Here is a 17,826-nt window from a genome sequence, read left to right as displayed (position 1 = left end):
TTATAGTAGTTATATTCCTGTACATAGGGGGCAGTATTATAATAGTTATATTCTTGTACATAGGGGGCAGTATTATAGTAGTTATATTCCTGTACATAGGGGGCAGTATTATAGTAGTTATATTCTTGTACATAGGGGCAGTATTATAGTAGTTATATTCTTGTACATAGGGGGCAGTATTATAGTAGTTATATTCCTGTACATAGGGGGCAGTATTATAATAGTTATATTCTTGTACATAGGGGGCAGTATTATAGTAGTTATATTCTTGTACATAGGGGGCAGTATTATAGTAGTTATATTCTTGTACATAGGGGGCAGTATTATAGTAGTTATAGGATCTGTAATCCGCGCTGACTCTGATCAGATCTTATTTATTTTGTACTGAGCCGCTACTAGAAGTAGTTAGGACTAGTTGTACATCTGGTGCAGATGTTATATTCTGTGGATACAGAGATGAGGAGGTGGCAGTAGATTGCACTGTGGATTGCTATTGGGGGTCTCGGCAGGTCGGATCCATGATGCTCTGCTGCGGGGTCACTTGATGGTAACGTGTTAATAATACACACACGGCTCCATTCATACGAGGGGCCAGGTAAACACACAGGAATATCCTGCCCCGACCACAAGACACTGCGCCCTTTCAGCTGTGCCCGCTGCCAGCTCAGAGCCCAGGGCCCGGTGTGGAGAGCGGGGAGACAGCAGGACCGCGAGAAAGTGCAAATAAATACACATCTGTACATTATAGGAAAGAACAACAGCTGCACAGAGTATTTCAGAGAGATCATGGACTGGGCATTATGTACGGGGGGGGAGGATGGATCCAGGATATTAAAGAATGGATATTAAGGGATTTAGAGAAAGGGGTGTGGCCTCACGAAAAGGGGCGGGGCTAAATCAACTAATAGACGGTGAAAAGTACAAGCCCAGACAAATCTGCAGCAAAAATGCAGCGGATTTCAGGAGCAGCGTGCGGCCGCAGTGTTCACACTCATTGTTATATATACGTGACATCTGGCTTGTCGTGTGACTGCGGCGCTGATCCAGACCCTATAAGGAAGAGCTCGGGGCCTCGGCGCTGACGCACAGCGGGTGATGGGATAAATATTTGTTCAGAGATCAGACGGACGAAAGACACAGCAAAAACCTCCCCCACCCCCAGCACCAGACATAACAGAGCATCCCCGGACCCCAGAACCACTGACAATAGGAGGCAAATCTCTAGAAGTCAGGGGGAGGGGCTGTGACTACTTCTCACACAGAATATACAGGCAGGGGGCGGGGCTGTGACTACTTATCACACAGGATATACAGGCAGGGGGCGGGGCTGTGACTACCCCTCACACAGGATATACAGGCAGGGGGAGGGGCTGTGACTACTTCTCACACAGGATATACAGGCAGGGGGAGGGACTGTGACTACTTCTCACACAGGATATACAGACAGGGGGCGGGGCTGTGACTACCTCTCACACAGGATATACAGGCAGGGGGCGGGGCTGTGACTACCCCTCACACAGGATATACAGGCAGGGGGCGGGGCTGTGACTACCTCTCACACAGGATATACAGGCAGGGGGTGGGGCTGTGACTACCCCTCACACAGGATATACAGGCAGGGGGCGGGCTGTGACTACCTGTCACACAGGATATACAGGCAGGGGGTGGGGCTGTGACTACCTCTCACACAGGATATACAGGCAGGGGGCGGGGCTGTGACTACTTATCACACAGGATATACAGGCAGGGGGAGGGGCTGTGACTACCTCTCACACAGGATATACAGGCAGGGGGAGGGGCTGTGACTACCTCTCACACAGGATATACAGGCAGGGGGCGGGGCTGTGACTACCTCTCACACAGGATATACAGGCAGGGGGCGGGGCTGTGACTACTTATCACACAGGATATACAGGCAGGGGGAGGGGCTGTGACTACCTCTCACACAGGATATACAGGCAGGGGGAGGGGCTGTGACTACCTCTCACACAGGATATACAGACAGGGGTGGGGCTGTGACTACCTCTCACACAGGATATACAGGCAGGGGGAGGGGCTGTGACTGCCTCTTACACAGGATATACAGGCAGGGGGTGGGGCTGTGACTACCTTTTACACCGGATATACAGGCAGGGGGCGGGGCTGTGACTACCTCTCACACAGGATATACAGGCAGGGGGAGAGGCTGTGACTACCTCGCACACAGGATATACAGGCAGGGGGAGTGGGGCTGTGACTACCCCTCACACAGGATATACAGGCAGGGGGTGGGGCTGTGACTACCTATCACACAGGATATACAGGCAGGGGGCGGGCTGTGACTACCCCTCACACAGGATATACAGGCAGGGGGCGGGGCTGTGACGACCTCTCACACATGATATACAGGCAGGGGGCGGGCTGTGACTACCTGTCACACAGGATATACAGGCAGGGGGTGGGGCTGTGACTACCTCTCACACAGGATAAACAGGCAGGGGGCGGGGCTGTGACTACCTATCACACAGGATATACAGGCAGGGGGTGGGGCTGTGACTACCTATCACACAGGATATACAGGCAGGGGGAGGGGCTGTGACTACCTCTCACACAGGATATACAGGCAGGGGGAGGGGCTGTGACTACCTCTCACACAGGATATACAGGCAGGGGGCGGGGCTGTGACTACCTCTCACACAGGATATACAGGCAGGGGGAGGGGCTGTGACTGCCTCTTACACAGGATATACAGGCAGGGGGTGGGGCTGTGACTACCTTTTACACCGGATATACAGGCAGGGGGCGGGGCTGTGACTACCTCTCACACAGGATATACAGGCAGGGGGAGAGGCTGTGACTACCTCGCACACGATATACAGGCAGGGGGCGGGGCTGTGACTACCCCTCACACAGGATATACAGGCAGGGGGTGGGGCTGTGACTACCTATCACACAGGATATACAGGCAGGGGGCGGGCTGTGACTACCCCTCACACAGGATATACAGGCAGGGGGCGGGGCTGTGACTACCTCTCACACAGGATATACAGGCAGGGGGCGGGGCTGTGACTACCTCTCACACAGGATATACAGGCAGGGGGAGGGGCTGTGACTGCCTCTTACACAGGATATACAGGCAGGGGGTGGGGCTGTGACTACCTTTTACACCGGATATACAGGCAGGGGGCGGGGCTGTGACTGCCTCTCACACAGGATATACAGGCAGGGGGAGAGGCTGTGACTACCTCGCACACAGGATATACAGGCAGGGGGCGGGGCTGTGACTACCCCTCACACAGGATATACAGGCAGGGGGTGGGGCTGTGACTACCTATCACACAGGATATACAGGCAGGGGGCGGGCTGTGACTACCCCTCACACAGGATATACAGGCAGGGGGCGGGGCTGTGACTACCTCTCACACAGGATGTACAGGCAGGGGGCGGGGCTGTGACTACCTCTCACACAGTATGTACAGGCAGGGGGCGGGGCTGTGACTACCTCTCACACAGGATGAACAGGCAGGGGGCGGGGCTGTGACTACCTCTCACACAGGATAGGATTAGATACACAGGTCAGCAGCCAGTATCACACAGGACAGGATTAGATACACAGCTCAGCAGCCATCATCACACAGGATAGGATTAGATACACAGCTCAGCAGACTGTATCACACAGGATATGATTAGATGCACAGCTCAGCAGCCATCATCACACAGGATAGGATTAGATACACAGCTCAGCAGACTGTATCACACAGGATAGGATTAGATACACAGCTCAGCAGACAATACCACACAGGATAGGATTAGATACACAGGTCAGCACAGTATCACATAGGGTAGGATTAGATACACAGGTCAGCAGACAGTATCACACAGGATAGGATTAGATACACAGCTCAGCCGACAGTATCACACAGGGTAGGATTAGATACACAGCTCAGGAGACAGTATCACACAGGATAGGATTAGATACACAGCTCAGCAGACAGTATCACACAGGATAGGATTAGATACACAGCTCAGCAGACAATACCACACAGGATAGGATTAGATACACAGCTCAGCAGACAGTATCACACAGGATAGGATTAGATACACAGCTCAGCAGACTGTATCACACAGGATAGGATTAGATACACAGCTCAGCAGACAATACCACACAGGATAGGATTAGATACACAGCTCAGCAGACAGTATCACACAGGATAGGATTAGATACACAGCTCAGCAGACTGTATCACACAGGATAGGATTAGATACACAGCTCAGCAGACAATACCACACAGGATAGGATTAGATACACAGCTCAGCAGACTGTATCACACAGGATAGGATTAGATACACAGCTCAGCAGACAATACCACACATGGTAGGATTAGATACACAGCTCAGCACAGTATCACACATGATAGGATTAGATACACAGGTAAGCAGACAATACCACACATGGTAGGATTAGATACACAGCACAGCACAGTATCACACAGGATAGGATTAGATACACAGCTCAGCAGACAATACCACACAGGATAGGATTAGATACACAGCTCAGCAGACAGTATCACACAGGATAGGATTAGATACACAGCTCAGCAGACAGTATCACACAGGATAGGATTAGATACACAGCTCAGCAGACTGTATCACACAGGATAGGATTAGATACACAGGTCAGCAGACAATACCACACAGGATAGGATTAGATACACAGGTCAGCAGACAGTATCACACAGGATAGGATTAGATACACAGCTCAGCGGACAGTATCACACAGGATAGGATTAGATACACAGCTCAGCAGACAGTATCACACAGGATAGGATTAGATACACAGCTCAGCAGACAATACCACACACTATAGGATTAGATACACAGGTCAGCAGACAGTATCACACAGGATAGGATTAGATACACAGCTCAGCAGACAGTATCACACAGGATAGGATTAGATACACAGCTCAGCAGACAATACCACACAGGATAGGATTAGATACACAGGTCAGCAGACAGTATCACACAGGATAGGATTAGATACACAGGTCAGCAGACAGTATCACACAGGATAGGATTAGATACACAGCTCAGCAGACAGTATCACACAGGATAGGATCAGATACACAGCTCAGCAGACAATACCACACAGGATAGGATTAGATACACAGGTCAGCAGACAGTATCACACAGGATAGGATTAGATACACAGCTCAGCAGACAGTATCACACAGGATAGGATTAGATACACAGCTCAGCAGACAGTATCACACAGGATAGGATTAGATACACAGCTCAGCAGACAATACCACACAGGATAGGATTAGATACACAGGTCAGCAGACAGTATCACACAGGATAGGATTAGATACACAGCTCAGCAGACAGTATCACACAGGATAGGATTAGATACACAGCTCAGCAGACTGTATCACACAGGATAGGATTAGATACACAGCTCAGCAGACTGTATCACACAGGACAGGATTAGATACACAGCTCAGCAGACTGTATCACACAGGATAGGATTAGATACACAGCTCAGCAGACTGTATCACACAGGACAGGATTAGATACACAGCTCAGCAGACTGTATCACACAGGATAGGATTAGATACACAGCTCAGCAGACAATACCACACAGGATAGGATTAGATACACAGCTCAGCAGACAGTATCACACAGGATAGGATTAGATACACAGCTCAGCAGACTGTATCACACAGGATAGGATTAGATACACAGCTCAGCAGACTGTATCACACAGGATAGGATTAGATACACAGCTCAGCAGACAATACCACACAGGATAGGATTAGATACACAGCTCAGCAGACTGTATCACACAGGACAGGATTAGATACACAGCTCAGCAGACTGTATCACACAGGATAGGATTAGATACACAGCTCAGCAGACAATACCACACAGGATAGGATTAGATACACAGCTCAGCATGATAGAAGTGTCGCCTCCTTATAGATTCTTCATGCTGTGACATTGTATAAGACTAAATAAAAGCTCCTCAGGAGCCTCAGACTATAAATAGTTCCTTCTTGCAGCTTTAGCAGGGAGGTGAGAGCGGCAGCTCCTGGATCTGCCAGATAATTCCTCAGAAGTGTGAAGAAGGATCCTGTAAGAACATGCAGACTTCTCACCCCGCAGCGGGGGAGACACCATCATCCTGGCGGGCCGGGGCATGGAGGAGTGAGGGGCACACAGAGGAGGTAACAGGAGACCAGGCATCACATCTGCACCTTGGTGCTGGGCAACGCCCCTGAATAGTTTATTGATTCCTATTGGCTGCTGGTTGACGGCCCTTGGCTGCTGGGCGACACCCCTGAGCTGATGATTGTTTCCTCTTGGCTGCTGGGTGACGCCCCTGAGCTTCTGGGTGATGCCCTTTGTCTGCCGGGAGAAGCCCTAGCATAAAAATATGCCCCCCCGCTCCCCCCGCTCCCCAGTACAGAGCTGTCATAGAGAGCCCCCCAGTACAGAGCTGTTATACAGAGCCCACCAGTACAGAGCTGTCATAGAGAGCCCCCCAGTACAGAGCTGTTATACAGAGCCCCCCAGTACAGAGCTGTCATATAGAGCCCCCCAGTACAGAGCTGTCATAGAGAGACCCCCAGTACAGAGCTGTTATACAGAGCCCCCCAGTACAGAGCTGTCATATAGAGCTCCCCAGTACAGAGCTGTCATATAGAGCCCCCAGTACAGAGCTGTCTTACAGAGCCCCCCAGTACAGAGCTGTTATACAGAGCCCCCCAGTACAGAGCTGTCATACAGAGCCCCCCACTACAGAGCTGTCATAGAGAGCCCCCCAGTACAGAGCTGTCTTACAGAGCCCCCCAGTACAGAGCTGTCGTACAGAGCCCCCCAGTACAGAGCTGTCATAGAGAGCCCCCCAGTACAGAGCTGTCTTACAGAGCCCCCCAGTACAGAGCTGTCTTACAGAGCCCCCCAGTACAGAGCTGTCATACAGAGCCCCCCAGTACAGAGCTGTCATACAGAGCCCCCCAGTACAGAGCTGTCTTACAGAGCCCCCCAGTACAGAGCTGTCATACAGGCCCCCCCAGTACAGAGAGGTCATACACTGCCCCCCAGTACAGAGAAGTCATACAGAGCCCCCCAGTACAGAGCTGTCATATAGAGCCCCCTAGTACAGAGAAGTCATACAGAGCCCCCCCAGTATAGAGAGGTCATACAGAGCCCCCCAGTACAGAGAGGTCATACAGAGCCCCCCAGTACAGAGCTGTCATACAGAGCCCCCCCCCCCCAGTACAGAGAGGTCATACAGCCCCCCTCCCCAGTACAGAGCTGTCTTACAGAGCCCCCCAGTACAGAGCTGTCATACAGGCCCCCCCAGTACAGAGAGGTCATACACTGCCCCCCAGTACAGAGAAGTCATACAGAGCCCCCCAGTACAGAGCTGTCATATAGAGCCCCCTAGTACAGAGAAGTCATACAGAGCCCCCCCAGTATAGAGAGGTCATACAGAGCCCCCCAGTACAGAGAGGTCATACAGAGCCCCCCAGTACAGAGCTGTCATACAGAGCCCCCCCCCCAGTACAGAGAGGTCATACAGCCCCCCTCCCCAGTACAGAGCTGTCATACAGAGCCCCCCAGTACAGAGCTGTCATACAGAGCCCCCCAGTACAGAGCTGTCATACACTGCCCCCCAGTACAGAGCTGTCATACACTGCCCCCCAGTACAGAGAGGTCATACAGAGCCCCCCAGTACAGAGAGGTCATACAGAGCCCCCCAGTACAGAGCTGCCATACAGAGCCCCGCCGCCCCCAGTACAGTGCTGTCATACAGAGCCCCCCCCCCCCCAGTACAGAGCTGTCATACAGCCCCCCCCCCCCCCAGTACAGAGCTGTCATGCAGAGCCCGCCAGTACAGAGCTGTCATACAGAGCCCCCCAGTACAGAGCTGTCATACAGAGCCCCCCAGTACAGAGCTGTCATACAGAGCCCCCCAGTACAGAGCTGTCATACAGAGCCCCCCAGTACAGAGCTGTCATACACTGCCCCCCAGTACAGAGAGGTCATACAGAGCCCCCCAGTACAGAGAGGTCATACAGAACCCCCCAGTACAGAGAGGTCATACAGAACCCCCCAGTACAGAGAGGTCATACAGAGCCCCCCAGTACAGAGCTGTCATGCAGAGCCCCCCCAGTACAGAGCTGTCATACACTGCCCCCAGTACAAAGAGGTCATACAGAGCCCCCCAGTACAGAGAGGTCATACAGAGCCCCCCCAGTACAGAGAGGTCACACAGAGCCCCCCCAGTACAGAGAGGTCACACAGAGCCCCCCAGTACAGAGCTGTCACACAGAGCCCCCCAGTACAGAGCCCCCCAGTACAGAGCTGTCATACAGAGCCCCCTCCCCCCCCCCCAGTACAGAGAGGTCATACAGGGTCCCCCCCAGTACAGAGCTGTCCTGCAGAGCCCCCCAGTACAGAGCTGTCATACAGAGCCCCCCCCCCCCAGTACAGAGAGGTCATACAGGGTCCCCCCCAGTACAGAGCTGTCCTGCAGAGCCCTCCAGTACAGAGCTGTCATACACTGCCCGCCAGTCCAGAGCTGTCATACAGAGCCCCCCAGTGCAGAGCTATCATACAGAGCCCCCCAGTACAGAAACGTCATCATACACTGCCCCCCAGTACAGAGAGGTCATACACTGCCCCCCAGTACAGAGCTATCATACAGAGCCCCCCAGTACAGAGCTGTCATAGAGAGCCCCCCAGTACAGAGAGGTCATACAGAGCCCCCCAGTACAGAGCTGTCATACAGAGCCCCCCAGTACAGAGCTGTCATACACTGCCCCCCAGTACAGAGCTATCATACAGAGCCCCCCAGTACAGAGCTGTCATAGAGAGCCCCCAGTACAGAGAGGTCATACAGAGCCCCCCAGTACAGAGAGGTCATACAGAGCCCCCAAGTACAGAGCTGTCATACAGAGCCCCCCAGTACAGAGCTGTCAAACAGAGCCCCCCAGTGCAGAGCTGTCATACACTGCCCCCCAGTGCAGAGCTGTCATACTGAGCCCCCCAGTACAGAGCTGTCATACTGAGCCCCCAAGTACAGAGCTGTCATACTGAGCCCCCAAGTACAGAGCTGTCATACTGACCCCCCCAGTACAGAGCTGTCATACTGAGCCCCCCCAGTACAGAGCTGTCATACTGAGCCCCCAAGTACAGAGATGTCATACAGAGCCCCCAAGTACAGAGATGTCATACTGAGCCCCCCCAGTACAGAGCTGTCATACAGAGCTCCCCCCAGTACAGAGCTGTCATACAGAGCCCCCAGGCACAGCTGTCATACAGAGCCTCCAAGTACAGAGCTGTCATACTGACCCCCCCCCCCCCCAGGATAGGGCTGTCATACAGAGTCCCCCCCCCCCCCCCCAGGACAGAGCTGTCATACAGAGCCCCCCAGTACAGAGCTGTCATACTGAGCCCCTCAGTACAGAGCTGTCATACAGGAGCCCCCAGTACAGAGCTGTCATACAGAGCCCCCCAGTACAGAGCTGTCATACTGAGCCCACCAGTACAGAGCTGTCATACAGGAGCCCACCAGTACAGAGCTGTCATACAGAGCCCACCAGTACAGAGCTGTCATACTGAGCCCACCAGTACAGAGCTGTCATACTGAGCCCACCAGTACAGAGCTGTCATACACTGCCCCCCAGTACAGAGAGGTCATACAGAGCCCACCAGTACAGAGCTGTCATACAGAGCCCCCCAGTACAGAGCTGTTATACAGAGCCCCCCAGTAAAGAGCTGTCATACAGAGCCCCCCAGTACAGAGCTGTCATACAGAGCCCCCCAGTATCGAGATGATGCTTTACACTTCTCTCTCCCCCAACCCTCTCACTTTTTGCTGCCCACATAGAAGTCGTGCAGACTTAACCCCTTGTAAGCCACAACCTCTCCCCCATTAGCCCTTTATATCCAAGGCTTAAGGCAGGGAACCCCATACACTCCGGGGGCGACCCGTTAACCCCCTGTATCCCGGGGCGGCACTTACCTGTCAGCAGCGCCCATGAGATCAGGCACAGGAGCCCCGGGAGTCTCCGTCCTCTCATCCTCACCGTCGCGAGGGACCGCGAGCCTCCTGTGACGTCACGGAAATCACCTCCACAATGACGTCAGAGTGTAGGGCGCAGATCATGCATGAGTCATGTACTGTCAGAAACAAGGAGCCTCCCCCAGCCCCGGGTGTGACGTCACGAGGTAGCGGGAGCCCCGGGTGTGACGTCACGAGGTAGCGGGAGCCCCGGGTGTGACGTCACGCTCCTGCACTTCTGTCACTTTGTTGCTGAATCAGTAGCAACAAAAGACTGCGCTCCTTGGCCCCGCCCACGGCGCCACCATAGGACACGGCGCGACCTCAGCCCCGCCCACAGTCTTTTGATTGGTAGATTTTTTTTTAAGAATTACCAAAAATTGAAAAAAAATCCCAAACCTGAGATTATTAAAGGACAAATCCGATCGGAGGGAAGATAGTTCTCCTCCACACATCGCGGCATGACTGTTGTCGGGTCAGAGGGGTGGGGCTCTCATGTGTCGGCAGCTCCTGCAGATTTGGTGGTTTAACCCTGGATTTTTTCATGCAATGTGTCAAGAGTTTTTTTCTACTCTGTTCTTCCAGTTCATGGCTGGAACTCATAGATCCAAGAGAGCAGGGGGGTCACAAGCGGATGTTACACTGCAGCACGTCTCACCCCCTGCTCTATCTGTAATCTCAGCAGCAATGAGCACATAGTGTTCCTGCACAGTGTAACAGCCTGTGAAGCTACAGCACGAAGAGCACTTATTGCTCATTAGCATAATGGTTAAAGTTGATTTTATACAGCAGGAAGCCATAGATAACAAGTATAAGTGAAATCCCCACAGTCAATGGTAGTTCCTTCTGTGGACGGGTGTAGCACATCGCCTCTATCCGAGGAATCTGAATTATTACCACACTCTCCAAGGTATTTGTGGGGGTTTTGGAGAGTTTAATACTGATATACAAATACAATTCCTTGTATTTTGCATTCCGATTTGTTTTTTTTTTTCATTGATTGTCTTTGCCAAATAAATTGTACCTGATCATACAACCCGATTGTCCAATCTGATCAGGTCTACAGAAAAGATATATGAATGATATGTCGCAGATCTCAGTGCATTGTGCCATCATTGTTGCACCCTGTGGATTATTTTTTTCCATGTTCTGGATAATGAGATTTCTCGGCTCTCATCTATATAATGAGCTGTTAACCCTTCACACCTCATACATAATAAATGTCCATCGATCACCCTCCTGCGCCTTGTCCTTTACTGCCCCCTGCTGCTCACTGCTTGAAGCTACAACCCATATAAAGAGTTGGAGGAGTCTATTCCAGGATTTCATGGCTTGTAGACTCCGGCAAATGCATGCGTTTTTGACAGTTTTTTCCCAATTATCTTAATTAAAATAATTGGAAAACTGACAAAAACGGGCAAAAGACTGATGCGTTTTTTAAAAAAAGTGTGCGTTTTTTAAACAGACTGCTTAAAAACAGCCTAAAAACGGGTTCAAAATGCCACGTATGCCGCCACCCTCACTCTCCACCTTCAAGAATCCATAACTTTTTCATTTTTCCGTGTACAGGGCTGTGTGACGGCTTATTTTGTGCGTAAGAAATTTTACTTCTCTGTCACATTATTTATTATTCCCTGCCGTGTACTGGGAAGCTGGAAAAAAAAATTCAAATGTGACAAATTTGAGAAAAAAAAAAAAAAAAGTGTTTGCATAACGTTCTTGTGGGCTCAGTTTTTACGACTTTCATTGTGTGCTCCAAATAACACGCCTGCTTTTATTTTATTCTTTGGTTCGGTACGATTACGGTGATAACAAATATATACAGGATTTATTTTAACGTTTTAAGTTGTTAAGCAATTTTAAGCAATTGTTTCCCAAAAAGAAAAAAATGTTGCCATCTTCTGACGCTTTTGGACTATTTTCCGTTATGGAGGTCACCGCCGGCAATAACCGTTTTTATATTTTGATAGATCGGGCATTTTGGGACGGGGTGATACCTATTGTGTCTATGATTTTTACTGTTTATTGAGTTTTACATCAGTTCTAGGGAAAGGGGGGGGGGGTGATTTAAACTTTTTTTTAGAAATTATTATTTTTGAAACTTTTTTTTTACTATGTTTTGGACCCTATATTGCAGTATGTGGCATTTTTGCACAGTATTCAGTACAATGAGCTACTTGGGGTTCAGGGGAGCGATGATCGGATCCAGGATGGCCCCTCGCACCGCCGGATTTTTAAAAGTGGATAGAACGAAAATACGACACAGACCGTATTCCCAACCTATCCAAAAAGTCAGTCATATCTTTCCCTCCCTCTTTCCACCTTCCCTTTTTCCCAGTTATTTTTTAGCCAAAGGACCCCAAGATACTTATCATTTCTACGGTTGTGATAGAACTTGGTGAGAATAATGTGTGATGTGTCATATAATGCTTCTAATAAAAAAAAATGAAAATAACCTATCCTCTATTTTGTGTGTGAGAAATGTAGTGCAGTGCTAGGAAGAAGATCCCTGTATGGCTGTGTACTGTGGCTGTAACTTCATGTGTGCCTGTGTACTGTGGCTGTAACTTCATGTGTGGCTGTGTACTGCGGCTGTACCTCCATGTATGGCTGTGTACTATGGCTGTAGCTCCATGTGTGGCTGTGTACTGCGGCTGTAGCTCCATATATGGCTGTGTACTGCGGCTGTAGCTCCATGTATGGCTGTGTACTGCGGCTGTACCTCCATGTATGGCTGTGTACTATGGCTGTAGCTCCATGTGTGGCTGTGTACTATGGCTGTAGCTCCATGTGTGGCTGTGTACTGCGGCTGTAGCTCCATATATGGCTGTGTACTGCGGCTGTAGCTCCATGTATGGCTGTGTACTGCGGCTGTACCTCCATGTATGGCTGTGTACTATGGCTGTAGCTCCATGTGTGGCTGTGTACTGCGGCTGTAGCTCCATATATGGCTGTGTACTGCGGCTGTAGCTCCATGTATGGCTGTGTACTGCGGCTGTAGCTCCATGTATGGCTGAGTACTGCGGCTGTAACTTCATGTGTGGCTGTGTACTATGGCTGTAGCTCCATGTATGGCTGTGTACTGTGGCTGTAGCTCCATGTATGGCTGTGTACTGTGGCTGTAGCTCCATGTATGGCTGTGTACTGCGGCTGTAGCTCCATGTATGGCTGTGTTATGTGCCTGTAGCTCCATGTATGTCTGTGTACTGTGGCTGTAGCTCCATGTATGGCTGTGCACTGCGGCTGTAGCTCCATGTATGGCTGTGTACTGTGGCTGTAGCTCCATGTATGACTGTGTACTGCAGCTCTATGTATGGCTGTGTACCGCGGCTGTAGCTCCATGTATGGCTGTGTACCGCGGCTGTAGCTCCATGTATGGCTGTGTGCTGCGGCTGTAGCTCCATGTATGGCTGTGTACTATGGCTGTACCTCCATGTATGGCTGTGTACTATTGCTGTAGCTCCATGTGTGGCTGTGTACTGCGGCTGTAGCTCCATGTATGGCTGTGTACTGCGGCTGTACCTCCATGTATGGCTGTGTACTATGCTGTAGCTCCATGTGTGGCTGTGTACTGCGGCTGTAGCTCCATATATGGCTGTGTACTGCGGCTGTAGCTCCATGTATGGCTGTGTACTGCGGCTGTAGCTCCATGTATGGCTGTGTACTGCGGCTGTACCTCCATGTATGGCTGTGTACTATGGCTGTAGCTCCATGTGTGGCTGTGTACTGCGGCTGTAGCTCCATATATGGCTGTGTACTGCGGCTGTAGCTCCATGTATGGCTGTGTACTGCGGCTGTACCTCCATGTATGGCTGTGTACTATGGCTGTAGCTCCATGTGTGGCTGTGTACTGCGGCTGTAGCTCCATATATGGCTGTGTACTGCGGCTGTAGCTCCATGTATGGCTGTGTACTGCGGCTGTAGCTCCATGTATGGCTGAGTACTGCGGCTGTAACTTCATGTATGGCTGTGTACTATGGCTGTAGCTCCATGTATGGCTGTGTACTGTGGCTGTAGCTCCATGTATGGCTGTGTACTGCGGCTGTAGCTCCATGTATGGCTGTGTACTGTGGCTGTAGCTCCATGTATGACTGTGTACTGCAGCTCTATGTATGGCTGTGTACCGCGGCTGTAGCTCCATGTATGGCTGTGTACCGCGGCTGTAGCTCCATGTATGGCTGTGTACTGCGGCTGTAGCTCCATGTATGGCTGTGTACTGCGGCTGTAGCTCCATGTATGGCTGTGTACTGCGGCTGTAGCTCCATGTATGGCTGTGTACTGCGGCTGTAGCTCCATGTATGGCTGTGTACTGCGGCTGTAGCTCCATGTATGGCTGTGTACTGCGGCTGTAGCTCCATCTATGGCTGGGTACTGCGGCTGTAGCTCCATCTATGGCTGGGTACTGCGGCTGTAGCTCCATGTATGGCTGTGTACTGTGGCTGTAGCTCCATGTATGGCTGTGTACTGTGGCTGTAGCTTCATGTATGGCTGTGTACTGCAGCTGTAGCTCCATGTATGGCTGTGTACTGTGGCTGTAGCTCCATGTATGGCTGTGTACTGCGGCTGTAGCTTCATGTATGGCTGTGTACTGCAGCTGTAGCTCCATGTATGGCTGTGTACTGTGGCTGTAGCTCCATGTATGGCTGTGTACTGCGGCTGTAGCTCCATGTGTGGCTGTGTACTGCGGCTGTAGCTCCATGTATGGCTGTGTACTGCGGCTGTAGCTCCATGTATGGCTGTGTACTGCGGCTGTAGCTCCATGTATGGCTGTGTACTGCGGCTGTAGCTCCATGTTTGGCTGTAGCTCCATGTATGGCTGTGTACTGCGGCTGTAGCTCCATGTATGGCTGTGTACTGCGGCTGTAGCTCCATGTATGGCTGTAGCTCCATGTATGGCTGTGTACTGCGGCTGTAGCTCCATGTATGGCTGTGTACTGCGGCTGTAGCTCCATCTATGGCTGGGTACTGCGGCTGTAGCTCCATCTATGGCTGTGTACTGCGGCTGTAGCTCCATGTATGGCTGTGTACTGTGGCTGTAGCTCCATGTATGGCTGTGTACTGTGGCTGTAGCTCCATGTATGGCTGTGTACTGCGGCTGTAGCTTCATGTATGGCTGTGTACTGCGGCCTATTGGGGGGGGGGGGGAGGCATCCTACTATCATCCTTATCCCAGCAAACACCAAATACAGTGCAACGGCGGGAGCGTATCCACAAGACCAATGATAGCACTGTGCAATACCAGGAATGTCCAGCAGAGGGAAGCAAAACCAAAGAGAGGAACCACCAGGCACTGGCATCCTGTGTGATACTGTCTGCTGAGCTGTGTATCTAATCCTATCCTGTGTGATACTGTCTGCTGAGCTGTGTATCTAATCCTACTGTGTGATACTGTCTGCTGAGCTGTGTTTCTAATCCTACTGTGTGATACTGTCTGCTGAGCTGTGTTTCTAATCCTACTGTGTGATACTGTCTGCTGAGCTGTGTATCTAATCCTATCCTGTGTGATACTGTCTGCAGAGCTGTGTATCTAGTCCTACTGTGTGATACTGTCTGCTGAGCTGTGTATCTAATACTACTGTGTGATACTGTCTGCTGAGCTGTGTATCTAATCCTATCCTGTGTGATACTGTCTGCTGAGTTGTGTATCTAATCCTATCCTGAGTGATACTGTCTGCTGAGCTGTGTATCTAATCCTATCCTGTGTGATACTGTCTGCGGAGCTGTGTATCTAGTCCTACTGTGTGATACTGTCTGCTGAGCTGTGTATCTAATACTACTGTGTGATACTGTCTGCTGAGCTGTGTATCTAATCCTATCCTGTGTGATACTGTCTGCTGAGTTGTGTATCTAATCCTATCCTGAGTGATACTGTCTGCTGAGCTGTGTATCTAATCCTATCCTGCGTGATACTGTCTGCTGAGTTGTGTATCTAATCCTATCCTGTGTGATACTGTCTGCTGAGTTGTGTATCTAATCCTATCCTGTGTGATACTGTCTGCTGAGTTGTGTATCTAATCCTATCCTGTGTGATACTGTCTGCTGAGTTGTGTATCTAATCCTACCCTGTGTGATACTGTCTGCTGAGCTGTGTATCTAATCCTACCCTGTGTGATACAGTCTGCTGAGCTGTGTATCTAATCCTATTCTGTGTGATGCTGTCTGCTCAGCTGTGTATCTAATCTTATCCTGAGTGATACTGTCTGCTGAGCTGTGTATCTAATCCTACCCTGCGTGATACTGTCTGCTGAGCTGTGTATCTAATCCTATCCTGCGTGATACTGTCTGCTGAGCTGTGTATCTAATCCTATCCTGTGTGATACTGTCTGCTGAGTTGTGTATCTAATCCTATCCTGTGTGATACTGTCTGCTGAGTTGTGTATCTAATCCTATCCTGTGTGATACTGTCTGCTGAGCTGTGTATCTAATCCTACCCTGTGTGATACAGTCTGCTGAGCTGTGTATCTAATCCTATTCTGTGTGATGCTGTCTGCTCAGCTGTGTATCTAATCTTATCCTGAGTGATACTGTCTGCTGAGCTGTGTATCTAATCCTACCCTGCGTGATACTGTCTGCTGAGCTGTGTATCTAATCCTATCCTGCGTGATACTGTCTGCTCAGCTGTGTATCTAATCCTATCCTGAGTGATACTGTCTGCTGAGCTGTGTATCTAATCCTATCCTGTGTGATACTGTCTGCAGAGCTGTGTATCTAATCCTATCCTGTGTGATACTGTCTGCTGAGTTGTGTATCTAATCCTATCCTGTGTGATACTGTCTGCTGAGTTGTGTATCTAATCCTATCCTGTGTGATACTGTCTGCTGAGTTGTGTATCTAATCCTACCCTGTGTGATACTGTCTGCTGAGCTGTGTATCTAATCCTATCCTGCGTGATACTGTCTGCTCAGCTGTGTATCTAATCCTATCCTGAGTGATACTGTCTGCTGACCTGTGTATCTAATCCTATCCTGTGTGGTATTGTCTGCTGAGCTGTGTATCTAATCCTATCCTGTGTGATACTGTCTGCTGAGCTGTGTATCTAATCCTATTCTGTGTGATACTGCCTGCTAACTCTCTTCCACCTTTGAGCCCCCAGTCATGTGACCTGTGACGTGATCAGTGGGCGCAGTCTGGTCAGGTCTCTCTAGCTCCCCCTCTGGACACCTGGTGAAGGCTCCTGGAATATGCGGGGGCGGGGGGGGGGGGGCGTCAGTCCGTGAGGTAACTCAGTAACTAGACACTGTCAACACTGCTGTAGTTTACTAATGGTCTCCCCGACTTGGCAGATCAACTGTCAGTCATCCATACAGCTCAATGATTGGTGAAACTCCTCTTTGTAGCTCCCGCCTTCTTGATTTTCTGGACCAATCCCTGGAGGGAAATTCAGCCCACAAAACTATTTACCAACTTTGAGCTGCGACATGCGCCCTCCCCTCTGCCATTGGTTGGTAATTAATGATTCCGCCCTGCTATTTATTCCTTCCTATTCGCGACTTTCCCTGTCACTCAGTAAATCTAAACCAATAGAATAACAGCTTTTGTCAGGGCCGCGGTCTTTGACCAGGTTAGAGCTTGTGATTGGTAGAGGGCTTGACCTGTCATTCAGGTTTTGGAGAAGTGGAATTGGATGGATAGAGAGGCATGGGCGTGTACACGGAAGCGTCCCGCCCCTTGCTGGAGCTGCTCTGGTCGCCCCGGAGTCTCCGTCTGTGAGATCTGGACGGGAGGACATGGAGGCCGCGGGACAACACTGAGGCTCGGCAGGAACAGCAACTACG

The 17,826-nt window shown here is 50.6% G+C and overlaps 2 protein-coding genes across 4 annotated transcripts in view; one reads left to right on the top strand and one right to left on the bottom strand.

The window, feature by feature from the left end:
- Window positions 1-17,488, bottom strand: part of LOC140105125 (uncharacterized) — a 23,264-nt gene extending 5,776 nt beyond the window's left edge. Inside the window, exon 1 of one of the 3 annotated variants that reach the window (XM_072129046.1) lies at window positions 17,453-17,488. In XM_072129046.1, coding sequence (XP_071985147.1) covers window positions 17,453-17,471 — 19 coding nt within the window. In that variant the 5' untranslated portion in view covers window positions 17,472-17,488. Of the gene's footprint in view, window positions 1-10,012; window positions 10,343-17,452 lie in introns of those variants that run through there. The other 2 variants (XM_072129045.1, XM_072129044.1) reach the window with 2 other exon arrangements.
- Window positions 17,312-17,826, top strand: part of TESK2 (testis associated actin remodelling kinase 2) — a 31,220-nt gene continuing 30,705 nt past the window's right edge. The window contains exon 1 of the mRNA XM_072129034.1: window positions 17,312-17,826. The gene's annotated coding sequence lies outside the window, so the exon portion shown is untranslated.

Source organism: Engystomops pustulosus, chromosome 10 (assembly GCF_040894005.1).
Source record: "Engystomops pustulosus chromosome 10, aEngPut4.maternal, whole genome shotgun sequence".
NCBI lineage: Eukaryota > Metazoa > Chordata > Amphibia > Anura > Leptodactylidae > Engystomops > Engystomops pustulosus.
This window is presented reverse-complemented; position numbering and strand designations above follow the sequence as displayed.